The sequence below is a fragment of the Dichomitus squalens genome (genome assembly GCF_000275845.1).
Source record: "Dichomitus squalens LYAD-421 SS1 unplaced genomic scaffold DICSQscaffold_26, whole genome shotgun sequence".
Lineage (NCBI taxonomy): Eukaryota > Fungi > Basidiomycota > Agaricomycetes > Polyporales > Polyporaceae > Dichomitus > Dichomitus squalens.
The window spans coordinates 34,140-49,815 of record NW_006766908.1 but is presented as its reverse complement, the minus strand read 5'-3'; the positions used below and the strand labels follow the sequence as shown (position 1 = coordinate 49,815).

Genomic DNA, 15,676 nt, shown 5'->3' with positions numbered 1-15,676 from the left:
GGGTTCCCCCAGCCGACTCTGCAGCCTGTCAAGCTTGACTGCTTGGATTTTGCTTGGCGACCTCCACGATGGTGTCCTATTGCATCAGTACAGGACAATGTTAGCTCAACCGTCACACGTATGAAAGGGTCACCCTTCTGTATGGTGAGCAGAAAATCGATATAGCTGTGAAATCTTCTCCTAAAGTGCTTACGTACAGTACGGTAGTCTCTACTTACAGGTTGAGCAACACACAGATATACACTGACAGGAATGCATCGTGCCTTTCCTGCAACATCTATCATTGCAACCCGTTCACCGGACTGTCGGAGACATACGCGGCAGAGATAGACGATGAGATCGACAAAGAGACTGAAAGAGGAACAACAGCCGGAACCTCCCTCAAACGAGACGCACTCACGAGCCTCGATGTCCAACTGCCAACCATGTCCTGTGCATAAGTGTCTGCTGGTACTCAACAGTTTGGTTCATGTGGCCAACGTTGGAGAGCGTAGCACGGCAGGCACGGGCCAAATTCCTGTGCGAAGAAAGGCGAGAGAAACTTTGGGACAGTCTTAACTTTGCCCGGAAACATGACATCTATACCACATGACGCAACAATTTGACTTTCTCTACGCCTTTCTAAGAATTGAACCCGAGAGAAAACTACACCTTTCCCGCGCGCTCGCCCTGTCAGAGAAAATGTCCGGGAAAGGTCAGCTTTCACAGGCTGAGCGTCAGAAAACCTTTGTGAAAGCTGACCATTAAGCCCCTTTCTCCACTCTGGCGAGTGGCACTCCAAAGTTGTTCTGTTGTATGAGAAGAAATGTATTGTATCTTTCTGTGAAAGTCATTCTATACTTGTGGGAGAAACGGAGGGAATATCAGCTGTTCAAGTTAGGACTGCCCCGGAAAATCTCTTACATTTCGCAGGGTTGGATTATGCGCCCTGCCTGTCGTGTAGTCTGATGATCCTGATTTGTGCCGCCGAGTTCGGCCGCCTGCCTTCGAATGCGTACAATCTAGAGCATTGTGTGTCGACTTTGGAGTACGAGCGTGATCATCTTGTATAGCTGATTGCTGCGGCCACGGTAAGTTCGCGACGATTTATGTACATTGTCTTGAGTTCGATGTGCTGCTTCGAGAATAAGATGTTATTCCGCGGGACCCAGCAGCACCCTGAAACTGCATGCGTCCGAATCACAGGAATTGGCTGTTTGAGCGTCATCACTATGGCTGTATTGGAGCAGAAGGGATGGTCAAGAGACTTGCTGTCTACGTGATGCGTTGAGCTAGACCACAAGAATATTTTGTATTACGATACCCCTTCGCACATCCTAGTAGCAAGTCTATCGTGGCTCATATGTTAGACCGTGTTACAGCGAGTCGATGCCAGCATCCGGTCCAACGACTTTCTTTAGCTGCTCTTCTGCACGACGACGGAATTCCACTATATGACGAGCTCGCGTGTCGCCATCCTCGTTTTTGAACTTATCTAGGCAGAACGATCGCAGCCCATCGGCCTGAAGAACACTCGTCAGCTTCCTATGATCGTGTCAAGAGCGCAGAGAACCCTCACATCATCCGGAAAGCCGCCGTATGAATCCACCAACGCATCATTCAGACCCTTCTCCGCGGCAAAGTTGGGTTTCACGAGAGCGCTCGTGAGCGCGTCGATAGCCTCCGAGTTCCGCGATAGTAGCATCAAGGCTTTCGCCTTTCGGTAATACCTGAACATCAGTGAGACCTCCTGATCTGATCAATTCGACGAAAGAGGAGCAACTGACGCCTTCGCATACTCGCAATCCTCCTCGATCGCCATGTCAGCGTCCTCAAGCGCCTTTTGTGCGTCCTGTCCATCTCCAGGGAGCAGCCACGTCGCCGCCCGATTCGAGAGGCAGACCGCCTCGACAGCCTTGATCTTCACCAGCTCCACGTCTGTGGGCTTCTGCGCCGCTGCATCGTGGAGCCAATCGATCGCCTTGGTGTAGTGCTCGACGGCCTTCGTGCGGTCCTTGCTGACGAACGCCCGATTCCCGCGCTCCTTCTCATTCTCAGCCTCTCGTATCCCCTTATTCACGCCTGCGACGTTCTTTGCGTGGACGCCATTCGCTACCTCCTCCTCTTCTTCACTGCAGGACAAACGAATGAGCGTGCTGCATATCTGCCAGCGCATCTAGATCACGTACGCAGTCTCGAGTCTCCAGGTGAACGGGGCAGGAAGGGAGTCCAAGAACGGCCTCAACGTCGGAAGGTGTTGTCCGAGCTTGCGTGCGACTAGCAAAAACTCAGGAAGTTCGGGACGGAGTGGGGGAATGGGATTCGCGACTGCCTTTTGCATTGCCCTAGAGGAAAGGAAGCGGATTAGGCAGCATGCAAGAGTGAAACGAGGCTCACTCACTTCAGAACAAAATCCGAAGAAGGTAAGCCTGGCTTCTTAGTGCCCTCTGCGACTCGATACGAGCCCCTCTCATCGTCTACAGGGAAAGGAACCTCAACACGGAGAGGGTGGAAATGACGGTCATAGAAACGCACAAACGATGATCTGAAACATAGGTAGGCTGCCTGAAAATTGATTATCGAAAACACGCCCTGTGCGAGGATCTCCGAAGCCCATGTGGGTAAGCTGGATGACCCAGAATGAACCACGCTTGACGCGAAGGGAGGCGTAGTCAAAGGTCGTTAGATCAACTTGGTTTTGTTCGTTTGATTGAGAAACCGCGTTCATCAATGCGTCAAGCATAGCAGGATCTTGGGTGGAAACGTGTCGCATAAGATCGCTCATGTCTCCGCCTCCTTGGTAGCCTTGGAGGATCCGCTACGTGACAGAGTTCTGCAAGTGAGCACAACGAGCGACAAACCAGCGATGTACATCGTCCGACCTGGATTGAATTGAATAGCTCTGGCGTCATTCCGGAGGGAACTCTGTTATTAGCCATCGCGGATGGTTCTATGTGGCAAAGACTACGCAAGGCGGTCTACAAATGACTCAGAGCATTCAGTATATCCATAACGACAGTATAGTGAAGGCCTACTAGTTTGCGTGAGAGCTAGAAGTGGACTTTTTACCAGTCGCAGACCAATACCTGACTATATTTGTCGGGGCAAAAGTTTTTGATCAGCAAGATAGCAACCTGCCACACCAAGGCCGACAGTGTAAGAAGAGAAGAGCTTACGTGGCAAGATACAAGAAGACTATACCGTCGACTGATGTTTGGCGAGGTTGGAGCATCAAAGTTGACGGGGCGTGTTCTTTCAGCCAACATCTCCCTTCGACTGCGGTCCCACGTTACATATGTCCACTACGTATGTATTAGAGTGTTGTATGAATATGCCCGCCTCCGTCAGTGAGGCCCAGTGAGAACCTACATGGGTTCCGCTGGTTTACGTCGGCGAAAGTCGTGTCAGAGCGGTTGAGGTCGGAAAGTCTCGGTTCATATTGGGCGGACGATTTCAGACGCTCAAACGCTGTCTCTAACTGACCTTATGGTGACTGGATCAGACGTGCATGTCCTGACACCGGTGACGTCGACGTATCTCTCGCTTGTCTCTAACGTGTCTCTAAAGTCTATGTACACCCTTAGCTTGTGCTCACAAACCATTGCATGTGCCCTTTGGACCAGCCACCCCAGGTGTCTGTGCGTGCGGCTGTTCGCTCCTACTACCCAGTTCGCAAACTTCTACAATCACTTCGATCCACTGCCCCCGCCCGCTGATGCTGTTATGCTCTCCACCCCCAGTTATGCCATATTTCCCATTTGACCCCAGACTCAAGGGGTTTGGGATGAGGGGGAGGATGAGGATGAGTCGGACGCGAGGAGGTGTTGGGTGGATGCGCAGAGGAGTTCTTTGGTACGTGCACCAACATCGCACATTTGCATTTTCTGCACCATTCTTCCCTCTCCTTCTCCATTTCAATCGCTCCTTCCTCAGTGAAGAGGAGTGTTATTTCATGCCCATCTTCTGCCACATTTTTCCCCTTTTCTCTCCATCAATCTCCTTTCTTGGTGAGGAGGGTAAGAATATGACGTCATGCGCTTTAAGCGCCGACGTTCAAATTCGCTCAAGGTACATTTTGTCTCTTTATTCACTACGCCTACCATCTCTATCCCCTCGCGTGCAAGCCGTCTCCTCTAGGGTTTTCAGACTTTGATGCTTAACACTTGATCCCATGCCTTGCAACTTTAGCATACTACAATCAAGATGTCGGCTCGTATATTGTAAGTACTTCCTTCTCGATACAGCTTCCTGACAAGCCCTCGGAGACAACTGCGTCAAAAAAGCCACGCGCCCCTTGCAAGATGACGCGGTGGCCTCCCGCACCAGACCTGAAGGGTGCAAAGTACGTGGAAATCCACTCACCGTGCTAGGTCCCGGGTTCACTCACTCTAATAGGTGGGTTCATGCGCGCAAATGGTACACGGATGCCCATGGCACACTGGAGGCCTTCGAGGCGCACTACAAGACTCTGAGTTCCTCGTATCACAGGTAGGTCGCCCGCACTCTGTTCCTGTGTCTGCTTGATTAATTTGTCTTCGCAGAAACTCGGACATGTTGCTCCCTCGTTGACGGTACGTGAGGAGCACCGCTATTGAGTCCCATTTCTGAACCCTTCTGATGAGGCCACCTTCAGATTATCCCCAGTCTCGCAATCGGGCGCGTTCAAGTCGAACGTCGGAGGCATCGGCCTCCCACCTGTTTCAGTGGCTCGCAAGGTGGGCGGCTCCCATGCCAGTGGGATGAAAGGCTACTCCTGTCAGTATTCCACGTGTCCAAACATTTCCAGTCTGCTCCCGCTCTATTCTGTAGTTCTCGATTGTAGCTGTATATAGCACCGTGTAGCCATACGTTCCCATACGACCGTATACAGTATTAATTAATTTGTATTCAATGACACATATCGACAACAACCATCCCTGCCCAACCAGACCCGAGTGCGACCCGAGCGTAACCAGCCGCACCCGATAACACACAAACTGACCCGATGTATGGTCGTATGGCATTGTGCGACCATACAGCCTTATCTGACCGCACACAGCTGAAGTGGGGATATGCACGGAAGTTCGTATTATTTCGGGGTTCCCTACTGCATACCGTACTAATCGACCTAATACAGTAGAGACCATGTCGATTCTCACTGGGAGTGAGGTTCGACCTCACGCCTGACTTAAGTCTAAGCTCCCCTTGTTCTTGAATGCCTGCCATATACGGACAGCAGTGCCATCGGATGTAGTCGCCCGACTAGTATCGAATGGTGGGATCACACAGGAAGTACACTGATGCCGCACTGTGTTTGTGCTATACATAAGCAGCCAGCCCGCGGTACGTTCGGCCGGAAGAGAAGACAATGTATACATACTGAACGACAGACGTGGAACAACAAGAATGACAGCAGGCTCGAGGATCGCAAGTCACGACACGACAACTGGACGTGCACAATACATAGCATGTTCCTGGGAGACCCTCCCCCGTGATAGGGCATGCTGCATCCAATAACCACGACGATAGGAAGAACGGGGACGGGACAACGGCGGGAACACGCGGCATACGTGCTTGCGGTAGTCGTTGTCCATGTCCATGTCCACGCCGGGACACACGGCCCGGAGTCGGAACGGTGTCGTCAGAGAAGCTACGCGCGGCGGCCATCCGGGACAGTGGTGTCTACGAGAGCAGGTGAGACGAGCGAAGGTAGCCACACGACTAGTGGGCTCATCAACGGCATAGATCACGTCGATCAAGCTCGGAATGTCCTCTACCCTAGTCGTAGAACGTCTAAGCATAGGTGGGTTTTCGAGCAGAACAGAGCTACGAGCGTCATCCGGCGTTATTCCACAGTTGCGCCATTGAGGACAAGGGAGGAGGGAATGCACTAGTGTGGCCTGGAGCGCGTTGATCGAGATGGAAGGGGACGGCGCGATCGTTCATTCCTACACCTGGCGCTTCCTGACGTGAATACGTCGGATCGAGCTTGCGAGAATAGATGGGATCAGCGTATGCGCCAGGCACTCCAGTGTTGTAACACACAGGTGCTTGCTCAGCGAGCGCAGGGTAGGGGCCAAACAGATCCGAGTACTGACTCTGGCTCTGGCTTTGGCTCGAGTACAATTGAGAGTTGCGGGTCGTAGACAGAGACTGGACGCGTTGGTGCCCAGTAATGAATGCGGAGTTGTACTGATGTGCAGGTCCCGGCGCTACAGAAGGGTGCCCAAACCCCAGAACAGGCTGAGTCTGTAACGAGAATGTAGACAATGGAGGGCTCTGAGGTAGATTTTGCGAGTGGTATGATGGATATGAAGGGCCGCTGGTGGTGCCTGCAGCGCCTTGGAATTTGACCGTTTCGGTGTCATTGGACGACCAGATAGACGTGCCGCCAAGTGGGTGAGAGCCAAAGAGCATATGTGTCGTATGAGGAGCGGACGCCTGACGCACATGCAAGGAGCGTGCGACGTCAGGTCTAGGTGGGCTACGGAGAACACTAGACAAGATATCCTTGGCAGTCGTAACGGCCGATGGTGGCGCCGTAGAGATCATGGTCGCCGCGTGCTTCTGAGCGGCATACCTCGGAGATAGCGGTTGAGGACTGCGCGGGCTGACTTTGGTGGCAGATACGGGAGGGCTGGCAATCAGTGGCCGGATTGGAGGCGCGGGCAACGGTGCTGGAACTGCTGCGATGATGGCGGGGTCGCGAGGACCCGTACTGGCACTAGGAGAAACATCAGCTTGATAAAATGAAACCATGTCAAGAGACCAACCTAGGGTTCCAAACGATCTCGTCTTCCTCGTCCTCCTCTTCGTCCTCTTCCCCGGTCTCTGTAGGTGGACCGAAGACCTTGCGGAACGCCTGTTCGACGGGATCGTCTTCAGTCCTTGTGATGTCCGTCATGTTGTCATCGTCCACCTCAGCAGGACGGGGCTCATAGGCAATACGAGAAGGCAACCGCGGCGAGGCTGGTTTGGATAGCGAGTTGCGGTTGCAAGGCTGTACAGCCCCATGAGATGGTGCAGCAGGAGCCGATGCACTGCCGGAGCCCGAAGCACTGCTGGCGACAGGTTCCAGAAGACCGTTGACGACAAACTTGCCATCTGCGAAAGTCAATGGTGATGCCTTCGATGTACCGTGAGTCAGCACCGGTAGAGCACCAGAGAATTTCGACGTATCACGTACCTCGTCTTTCACGATAGCCTGGGCATCCACCAAAAGATCGGCGATGCGCATGAGCTGCTCCTCATTTGGATGCACCTGCTCAGGCAGGATGGGTTGTGCGGCCCGGTTCGCTGACCCACTACGCACGTCCTTCGCGCCGTCCTTGCTCGCGCCGGCGGCACCGACGGCACTAACGACCTCCCCAGGTACAAACCTCTTCAGCGGACTAAAGCCGGCCATCTCTACATCTTCTTCCAGCGTCGTTACCAGTTTCGGAAGTTTCTCCGTTGGGAACGCCTTGTGGAGTGCTGTCGAGAACTGAGCGTACGCGCGCCAGAACTCAGAAAGGCCAGGAATAGTGAGCGACAGGGATACACTGGGGGACCGCCAATCATTGCCCCTCCGACGGTCCCGACCTTTCAACTTGGACAAGCTGGTTTCAGCCTCTACTCCGTTCGCGCCTGATGGTGCCGGTTGACCAACGTAGCGCATATTGGCGCGAAGCCACTTGCTGGCGATTCGGAGTGCGGGTAGCGTCCTACGGAAGGCAGCTGTGATACGCTGCGCCAAGTCATGTTCACCAGCGTCCTCAGGGGGAGCCTCTGCAATCTGTACAACGCCGACCTCAAGCAGGATTCGATGCATCATGAGTAGGTGCCCAGCGATGGAGCTCTCGACGACCGACGTAGTCGATAGCGATGAGCCTTTCCTGTGTCCATTAGTGGGAGCGGAGCGAAACATGCGGTGCTTCCACAGTGCGCCTTGGGCGAGGACTGTGGTTTTGAGGACGATATCGAGTGGGAGGATGCGCTCAGAGACGAGGGACCTGAAGTCTTCCGCAAGCTTGTTCGAGAGGTTGGGCGACAACGCCTCCGCCCTGAGCGTTTTCCGTCAGCGAAACACGCTCTACGAGAAGGACAAGACACTCACTCTTCCGGTGGGACTCGCCATAATGCATGCAAAACGATCAGCTTCTCCTTGAACGACTCAACACGCAGACGCGGAGCCATAGATGGCGCCTCTCCCCGCGCCAGCTCCTTCTCCCGCTCTCTATCCCTCTTCGCACCCCTCGCCTTCCACTGGTCCAATGTCTTCGCCAACACCGTCCCCAAATTCTCTGCAGCAGTATCGTACGGTGACTTCACGCACAGCGCCCGATAGTAGTGCACGAGGGACCCAAATACATCCTTCTGGTATGACGCGAGAATCGCCATCTGGTGCGCCGGGTTCCCGTCCTGCGGCAGGAGGATCCGCGCCTGCTGGTAGCATTGCTGTGCCTTGTCGTAGTTGCGCATACGCGGCATCACAGGGGCCTGCGCACCCGCCCCGTTTGCCACGGCAGCGCCCTTCTTACCGCGGCCACCCTTCTGATTCCCAGACGCACCAGCGGCAGGGGGCCCGTCCTCGTGCCCTGCCCGCGGACGCCCACCCGCCTCGTTGTACTGCTCCTTGTAGCGCTCGATGTCCCCAAGGCAGACCAACGCCTTACTGAGGATGGCCATCCTGCCCTCGCGCTGGTCACGGGTTGTTGGCGTGAGGGAAGGCGCTACCGCAGCAACGTCCGCATCGGACGGGAACTGGTAATGGTTACGCTTTGGGGGACCGTTCTCGGACGGGGGCGTGGTGTCGTCGGGAATGATGCCGAGCCCGGCGAGGACGTGCTGGGCGTCGTCGAGGGCAAAGATGCGACGGATACGCACTATCAGCTGGATCCAGAACTTCTCTTCGTCCGCGAGGAACTGCCGGAAGCGTTGGAGGAGCTTGCGATACTCGACGACGCCGTGCCCGCCATGCCCTCTACCCTGCCCTTGGCCCCGTCCTTGCCCCGGCCCATCCTGGCCTTGCGCTGACTGCTGCTGTTGCTGCCGAGGAACATTGTGAAGCGCGCGGTCTAGTGCGGTAATGCGCTGCTTGTAGACAGCAATGAAGGCGTAAGATGTCTGCATCCATAGTTGATTCTCCGCATCCTTGGACTCGGGGGCATACGGGTGCAAAAGGAGGAGGCGCAAGCAATGTCGGCGCAATCTAGGGTACGCATACGGCCTGTTCAGATACGAACGCCCTCGACCATGCACGCAACGATGAACGCACTGTTTCCGTGTGAAGTCGGTCTCCTTGTCCCAAGGATCCTTAGTTTTGAGTGATTCTTTCAGTGTTTGCTGGAGGCTCTTCGCCTCTCTGTCTCCCGAGTTCAGCTGTGGCTGGTGGATAGCGACGGCGACGGCGAACGCTCCGCCACAGTAAGCACGTACCTGGCGAGATGTGAGGCTTCTTCTGTCATGATGGTTGCTCATAGCTCATCACGGAAGGTGAAAACGCACATAGTTGAGTTGGATGCTGAGGAAGAGAAGAGAAGGTGATATCTGGGGAGCCACCCACCACTCGCTGACAATTGCCGCCAGCGGCGCTAACTCAATAACGTACAGACCCCAGCAACGAGCGCATCGTATCTGTCAGCCCAACATCCTGCGATTCATACCAGGCGAGGTAGATGTACAAGATGGTAGCATTACTGATGAAACGTAAAGGTGTGCACATGACAGGTACGGTGAACCAGAGATAGTAAAACAATCAAGAAAGCAAGGACAACATCCATCTATGTACTCGTAATATGCGGAATCCAAGTATCCCAGAGCGAAATGCAGACAGTATCTCGCTACTCTAGTCGTCTTCAGAGTCATCATCATCATGTCCGGTCGCACGGAAGAGCGCCACGAGCTCGTCCATGCCGAGACGCATGTTCTTGAGCTTGTCACCGGCGAGGGTAGCAGCGGCGAGCGCGCGCTTCTTCTCCTGCAACTATATTTCCCGAACGCCACAAAGTCTTTAGGCACGATCATAAACAAGTGACGCGATCAAGAAACAAACGAACCTCAAGGATGCGCTGCTCAACACTGTCAGGGACAGAGAGCTTGTGGATGTTGACGGGGCGCTCCTGGCCGAAGCGGTGAGCACGATCAAAGGCCTGGTCCTCGAGCGCAGGGTTCCACCACGGGTCGACAAGAATGACATTATTGCAGCATGTCAAGTTCAGACCGGTGCTACCGGCCTTGAAGGAGATAAGGATGACCTTCGTCGACTTGCTCTTGCTAATTCTCTCCAACGAGTCGTCGCGCGCGGCCTTGTTCATCGACCCATCGTCTGATACCATTCACACGTCAGCACCGGGCATTTAGCCTCAAGCGAAGTTGAGAAAAACTCACATCGGACGAACTTGATACCCTCGCTCTTCAAGAACGGCTCAATCAAGTCCAACATGCTCGTAAACTGCGAGAAGATGATGGTCTTCTCGCCCTCGCCCCTCTCCTCCGTCTCCTTGAGGATTTTCACGATCATCCTTGTCTTGCTCGAGTGCGGTGGCAGCCCCGAGTTCGGGTCTGCCGCCGCCTTCCTCGCCGCCTTGTACAGCTCCTCACAATCCACGCACACGTCCTCCTTCCACGTGTTCTCCGCTGTCAGCGGCGCTTGACAGACCTGACACGGCTTCTTCCCGAGTCCCAAGCCCGCGAGCATCCCTGTGAGCTCATCGGTCTCGTCATCGTCCTGACCGTTGGTGTTCTGGCTCGCGGTCTGGGGCTCAACGGCCTCGTTGTCGCCCTTGTAATCCTTGGAGATCAATGCGGGGTGGTTGCACGCCTGGCGCAGGCGCAACAGGAGGATGAGGACGGAGGTGTAGGCCTTGCCGAAATCGCCCTGCTCGAGCTGCTCGAGGCTTTTCTGGACTTTTTGCTCGACCGAGTTGTAGAACTCGCGCTCGACGTGGTTGAACTCGCACTCTACGACTTGTACCAGGCGTGGCGGGAGCTCGATAATAGGCTTGCCATTGATCAGCGTCGCCTTCGTCCGCCGGAGCATAATCGCGCGGAGAACAACCTAGACACAACGGATATTGAGACTGCTCGTGATACAGGATGCGGGGGTGGATAACGTACTTGGAGACGCTTGAGCGCGCGGACGGGCTTGCCAGCCTTGACAGGCTTTGCGATGGAAGTGTTGAAGGTACCCCAGTCGTTGAGCGGGCTTATTCGCAAGAACTTGATAAGGGAGTAGATCTCGTCGACACTGTTTTGCCTGCAGCAGGTCATGAGTGATTTGCAGTGACGGAGAAAAAAAACATGACACTTACATAGGCGTGCCAGTTAGACACCACCGGTACTTGGCATCCAGTGCGCAGCAAGCAATCGCCGACTTCGTGGTGCGGTTCTTGATGTTGTGAGCCTCGTCTGCCTCGCCATTAGTCGCTGGCCTCAACACCAACGAGCCTACGACCTACCGAGGACGACACGCCACCACTTCACCCTAAACAGCGCGTCCTTCTGCTTACCACGCCTGGCCGTCGACTTAAGACGCTTCGAAAAGTCATCCGAGTCTTCATCTGAGTCGCTGTCTTGCACCGTAGCCTTCTTTCCTTTCCCCTTCCCCTTGCCTTCGTTCTTGGCAGGAGCGAACGCACCGTACTCAGAGGTGACCACCGAGTACGACGTCACGACAATGTGAGCCCGTTCGAGTTCGTAGGGGTCTTCGTAAAACGATCATGAGCACATGCAACCACTGCAAAAGGAACATAAGAAGAGGACGCACCAGTAGTGCGACTCGGTCCGTGGTGCTGGACAACCCGGAGACCGGATGTGTATTTCTTGACTTCGCTCGCCCACTGCGACACCAGTGCCACGGGACAGACGACACTGCACAAGCACATAACTTAAGGGCACAAGCATGTCAAACAAGCCGCACAGACGTACAGAGTTGAACCGGACCACCCGGCCTTCTTGTCCTTACCGGACGGCCGACCCTCGACGATCCGCGTCAAAGTGGATATAGTCTTGCCCAAACTGCCCGGATAGTCAGAATCATCACCCGAACATCAAAAATATATCCCACCCCATGTCGTCGGCGAGGATCCCGCCCGTCTTCTTCCCCGACTCACGCTCCGCCATCCACAACCGGCTCTTGATCTGGTGCGGGAGCAACAGCACTCCCTCCCTGAACCCCTCAACAGTCGCGTCTTCGATCGTGTACTGGACTTCCCCGTCGTTGTACTCTTCCGCGACAAAGTCGCGCAAAGCCTTCTCCGTGTCGGCTTGCGTCATCAAGCGCTCCTCGACGTCGACGACGTTCGGGATCTCGATCTTCTCCTGATCACCGGCAGCCTGGGACGAAGATGCGACGAGCGGCTGGGACGAAGACATCTTAGCTGAGTATCCTGGGGGCCGTTGGATCTTGGGCTGAGTGGGGATGGCGATGGGTACAGCAGGCTTCGAGAAGCCGGTCTGCTGAGGGGCTGTTCGGGGTTGCGCGTCGTTGACAGGCTGAGGGCCGAGCGGCGCGGACCTGACGTCCGGAGTTCAATTACCCATTCACTTAAAGCGACGGACGAGGAAACATACGTGAACTCGATCTCGTCTTCTTCGTCGGACGAGATGACAATGGGTGCCCGAGGTGTCGTCTTGATCCTCACTGGTTCGGGTGATGATTCGCTTGCTGTCGACGCAATACTCTGGTGACCTTCTTAGTCTGAAAAACAATCACTTCAGCCCGGGACTTACGATCACGTTTTGAGGAGCGGGAACCACTGCAGCTGGCTTGCTGGCCGCCTTCGGTCGCAAAGGAACCAAGTCGGGGTACAGTGCAGACTCCGCAAATTTTCGTCGGCTGCAAAGAAAGTATAAGTACACGTATGCGACAACGAGTCACGAAATAGCCGGTGGACAAAGCTCCAATTGAGGAGAGAGTTGGTCCCGATTTGGACGAAGAGTGGGCCAGTGAACGTAAAGACGGAGCCGCGAAGACGGAAAAGAAGCCTCAAAACGCCGCATTTGTGGCCGCAGCGTAGCCGGCAGAGAGGTCGGCGGATGACGGACAGCTCGATCCTGGGATCCATAACAGGGTTGCTATTCTAGACATCTTCTATCCCTGAGCACCTCCTCAGAAACATCCATGTCGTTCAATGATGTTAGGGTCCATTGCAGGGATGCGATGGACCGGAGTGAGCAGTAGCAAGACAGCCTTCCTCGAAGTCGCACATGCGGGCGTCCCAGAATTGTCATGCACGTTCCTCATGTTCGTGCGATTCCGTTGTACCCACGCCCTTTGTATCATTGACTCGTAATTGAAAGCGGCATCGGTTACGCCGCTCGCACTCGCTAACACGACGGGCAAAGCGCCTGTTCCCGTAATATAAGAACAGTGTGAAAACAGGACTGATGGGTTGATGTTTCGCGAGTGTTCCCGAGGTGCTCGGAGGGAACGGAGAACGACATATTTCCTGGTTGTTTCCTGAATGCAAGCGAGAGGCTCCAGGTGACCAGGAATGGGAAAGTTCACGGAAGCAGGTGGTGAACATGGCAGACCAGGAAGTTTGCGCATGTTTCCGTAGAGTTTCCCATTTCTGGATACACAGACCCTCTTTCTTGATTTCGGGAAACAGCTCAATCTCCACTCCCTCGAACACCCGGGGAACATTCGCGCAACATCAACCTCTCAGACGTGTTTTCCCACTGTCTCCCTATCCGAGAAACAGGTGTCTTGCCCATCGTGTAAGGCTTGTTGAGCATCGTGGAGGCCGTAACACCAATCTAGGGCGCGTTCCATGCGGCTGTGGCTGCCTCGCGTTGCGCGAGTGGCCAGATCCCCTCTACTATGCCGGCCGACTCGTCTCCCCACTGTGAATGAGGAGCTTGAGCTACTCACTATTCCTCCATATTGATCGGGATGATTCCGAGCTGAGGGACGAGACTGACTGTGTGCGGGATAGTGGTGGTAACGGACTAAGTTGAACAACGCGCTGCAGCACCTCAGACGCCCAATAATGGACCGCGTCGCACGTCATGTGACCGAGATGCCGTACTGCACCTCGCACACGAAGCAAACGAGGCAACCTCCGGTCATTGCTACGAGCGCGGACTCCAAGGGGGCATCTGCACTAATGACAATATTATGCCCGACAGCAAGGACTACGTCACTGTGCCAAAGGGCGTAACGGGCACAACGAATGGCTTCGCAGAAAGAATAACAGTCTATTGAATCGGGTCCCGTCATAAGATCACAGCATGGGCACTACAATAGTATGGAAGCGTATGTGGGGTATGCAGATATGTGTATCATGAATCGTCATCGTCCGAGTCGTCCTTCGCCAGTCGGCTGAGCAGAGAACCATCGAAAGCGCCTGGAAGACGCAAGAGTCAGCATCGTAGAAGATGACGAAGCCGAAGAATGTACGTACGGCCAACCGATGCGCTATGACGTCCTCTGTACGCCGCCAAAGGAGAAGAAGGAGAGGGCGGGACCGAGGAAATGGAGGAGAGGAAGGACGCGTCAGGTGGCGACATAGTGGACCCGGGGATTGTGTAGTTTATCGTGCGGGACGGTGTCGAAACGGGGGAGGGTGCATAACTGGAGAAGGCCTTTTGTCGATGCGAGCTTGGCTAAAAAGGAATGCAACGCTATCAAGACGTAGCCAGAGACAGAGCAGACTACAGCACGTACCGAAGGTGTCAGCCCTTGCAGGCGCCACTGACGCGTAGGTGGCGACAAAGGCGTGTTCTTTGGGGGTTTTGCGGGGGAGGGAGGTGGAGGAAGTGGCGCACGAGGATAATTCAGAGCGTACGCCGCTTGTAGAATGTTCAAGGCGAACACGCCGAAGACGAGCAATTCTGCGATGCGTCGATCAGCCGCGGTTCCTACGAGCGGGACAATGGGGAGAACTCGCCTGCTGCACAGATGTAATAATACGGCCCGCTGCCCACATTCCGACCCCAGACAGTATCAAATGCTCTCCAAGGCGAAGGGACGGGCAGCAAATGAGAGAGAATCGCCAGGCCAGCCAGTCCCACAGAGTTGGTACGTAGTCGTGCGATGGCCTCGCTTCTTAGGGGCTTCAACCAGTCTAGGAGTTTCCCACGCGAAGACATTATTACCGTCCTCTTCAGGTGTTCACAGGAGACACGATTCGATCCGAAGCAGAGCACAGGAAAATATAGATGAGCGATGAGTGTCGTTGCGAGCAAAGTGCGTTTTCGAACTTCGATTTAGCGGTCTCGATGTCGTCTGCCGAGAGGCGCCTACACCTAAATGCAGTCACACGAACACGGACCGAGGCGGGCCGCATGGCTACTACGTACATCAGCAAAAAGGTATAAGTAATGACTGAGATTACACACTGGTACACGACCGCGCAAACGCCAAATTGTCGTGCGCCAAGCACAAAGTGTGGCGGGCTACCATGCAGCTTCGTCTTGGCAGGCATTGTTGGTGCCCAAAAGACCAGGGTGTGCAATGACCGAAAATACGACGCAATGTCGCCAACACATCGCTAACATTGCACAGCATTCGTGGAGTGGCAGCGGTGGGCGAGAGAGACATTCGAGGGCCTTCGATAAGAGACGTGCGTGCGCTTTCTTGAGTTGTACGCGATGGCAAGGGCCGGAATCGGGCGCATGCGGCGGCCAAGATTCACCAATTGCGTCTGGTGTCGGGGCCATTGTCTTGGAATTCTGACATGGGATGAGTGTGCCTGCTGGGAAGATCAATGCACGTAGAGAATATTCATAGACG

At 54.7% G+C, this 15,676-nt stretch overlaps 5 protein-coding genes across 5 annotated transcripts; all 5 read right to left on the bottom strand.

Annotated features, from left to right (window-relative positions):
• Positions 1-1,355: 1,355 nt before the first annotated feature.
• DICSQDRAFT_148350 (uncharacterized protein) lies at positions 1,356-2,918 on the bottom strand (the record flags this gene model as incomplete). The annotated part of the gene is made up of 7 exons (XM_007367489.1): positions 1,356-1,502; positions 1,559-1,709; positions 1,767-2,111; positions 2,169-2,324; positions 2,381-2,456; positions 2,515-2,797; positions 2,862-2,918. 7 exons carry the CDS (start codon positions 2,916-2,918, stop codon positions 1,356-1,358), a joined length of 1,215 nt encoding a protein of 404 aa, XP_007367551.1.
• A 782-nt stretch (positions 2,919-3,700) lies between these two features.
• DICSQDRAFT_138310 (uncharacterized protein) lies at positions 3,701-3,961 on the bottom strand (the record flags this gene model as incomplete). Its single annotated transcript, XM_007367488.1, has 1 exon — positions 3,701-3,961. A coding segment is annotated over one exon (261 nt), but the record flags the coding sequence as incomplete, so codon positions are not given.
• A 1,267-nt stretch (positions 3,962-5,228) lies between these two features.
• Positions 5,229-9,303, bottom strand: DICSQDRAFT_88964 (uncharacterized protein). Its single transcript, XM_007367487.1, has 5 exons — positions 9,215-9,303; positions 8,054-9,148; positions 7,145-8,000; positions 6,732-7,084; positions 5,229-6,682 (listed from the first exon to the last, which is right to left on the bottom strand). Exons 2-5 carry the CDS (start codon positions 9,067-9,069, stop codon positions 5,794-5,796), a joined length of 3,114 nt encoding a protein of 1,037 aa, XP_007367549.1. The 5' UTR covers positions 9,070-9,148; positions 9,215-9,303; the 3' UTR covers positions 5,229-5,793.
• A 481-nt stretch (positions 9,304-9,784) lies between these two features.
• Positions 9,785-12,213, bottom strand: DICSQDRAFT_64742 (uncharacterized protein; the record flags this gene model as incomplete). Its single annotated transcript, XM_007367486.1, has 9 exons — positions 9,785-9,922; positions 9,996-10,264; positions 10,327-10,996; positions 11,056-11,194; positions 11,250-11,346; positions 11,397-11,642; positions 11,705-11,808; positions 11,866-11,955; positions 12,005-12,213. The coding sequence occupies 9 exons, from the start codon at positions 12,211-12,213 to the stop codon at positions 9,785-9,787; spliced, it is 1,962 nt and encodes a 653-aa protein (XP_007367548.1).
• Positions 12,214-14,211: 1,998 nt separating this feature from the next.
• On the bottom strand, positions 14,212-15,109 carry DICSQDRAFT_181785 (uncharacterized protein). The gene is made up of 4 exons (XM_007367485.1): positions 14,832-15,109; positions 14,609-14,775; positions 14,346-14,547; positions 14,212-14,288 (listed from the first exon to the last, which is right to left on the bottom strand). Exons 1-4 carry the CDS (start codon positions 15,031-15,033, stop codon positions 14,224-14,226), a joined length of 636 nt encoding a protein of 211 aa, XP_007367547.1. The 5' UTR covers positions 15,034-15,109; the 3' UTR covers positions 14,212-14,223.
• Between the last annotated feature and the right edge of the window lie 567 nt (positions 15,110-15,676).

Coding starts and splice junctions, on each gene's coding strand:
- DICSQDRAFT_88964 (XM_007367487.1), bottom strand. CDS start 9,069: ATGCAGACATCTTACGCCTTCATTGCTGTCTACAAGCAGCGCATTACC. Junction 8,001..8,053: donor TGGCGAGTCCCACCGGAAGA/GTGAGTGTCTTG, acceptor GAAAACGCTCAG/GGCGGAGGCGTTGTCGCCCA. Junction 7,085..7,144: donor AGGCTATCGTGAAAGACGAG/GTACGTGATACG, acceptor GGTACATCGAAG/GCATCACCATTGACTTTCGC.
- DICSQDRAFT_181785 (XM_007367485.1), bottom strand. CDS start 15,033: ATGTCTTCGCGTGGGAAACTCCTAGACTGGTTGAAGCCCCTAAGAAGC. Junction 14,548..14,608: donor TGCAAGGGCTGACACCTTCG/GTACGTGCTGTA, acceptor ATTCCTTTTTAG/CCAAGCTCGCATCGACAAAA. Junction 14,289..14,345: donor TCATAGCGCATCGGTTGGCC/GTACGTACATTC, acceptor TGCGTCTTCCAG/GCGCTTTCGATGGTTCTCTG.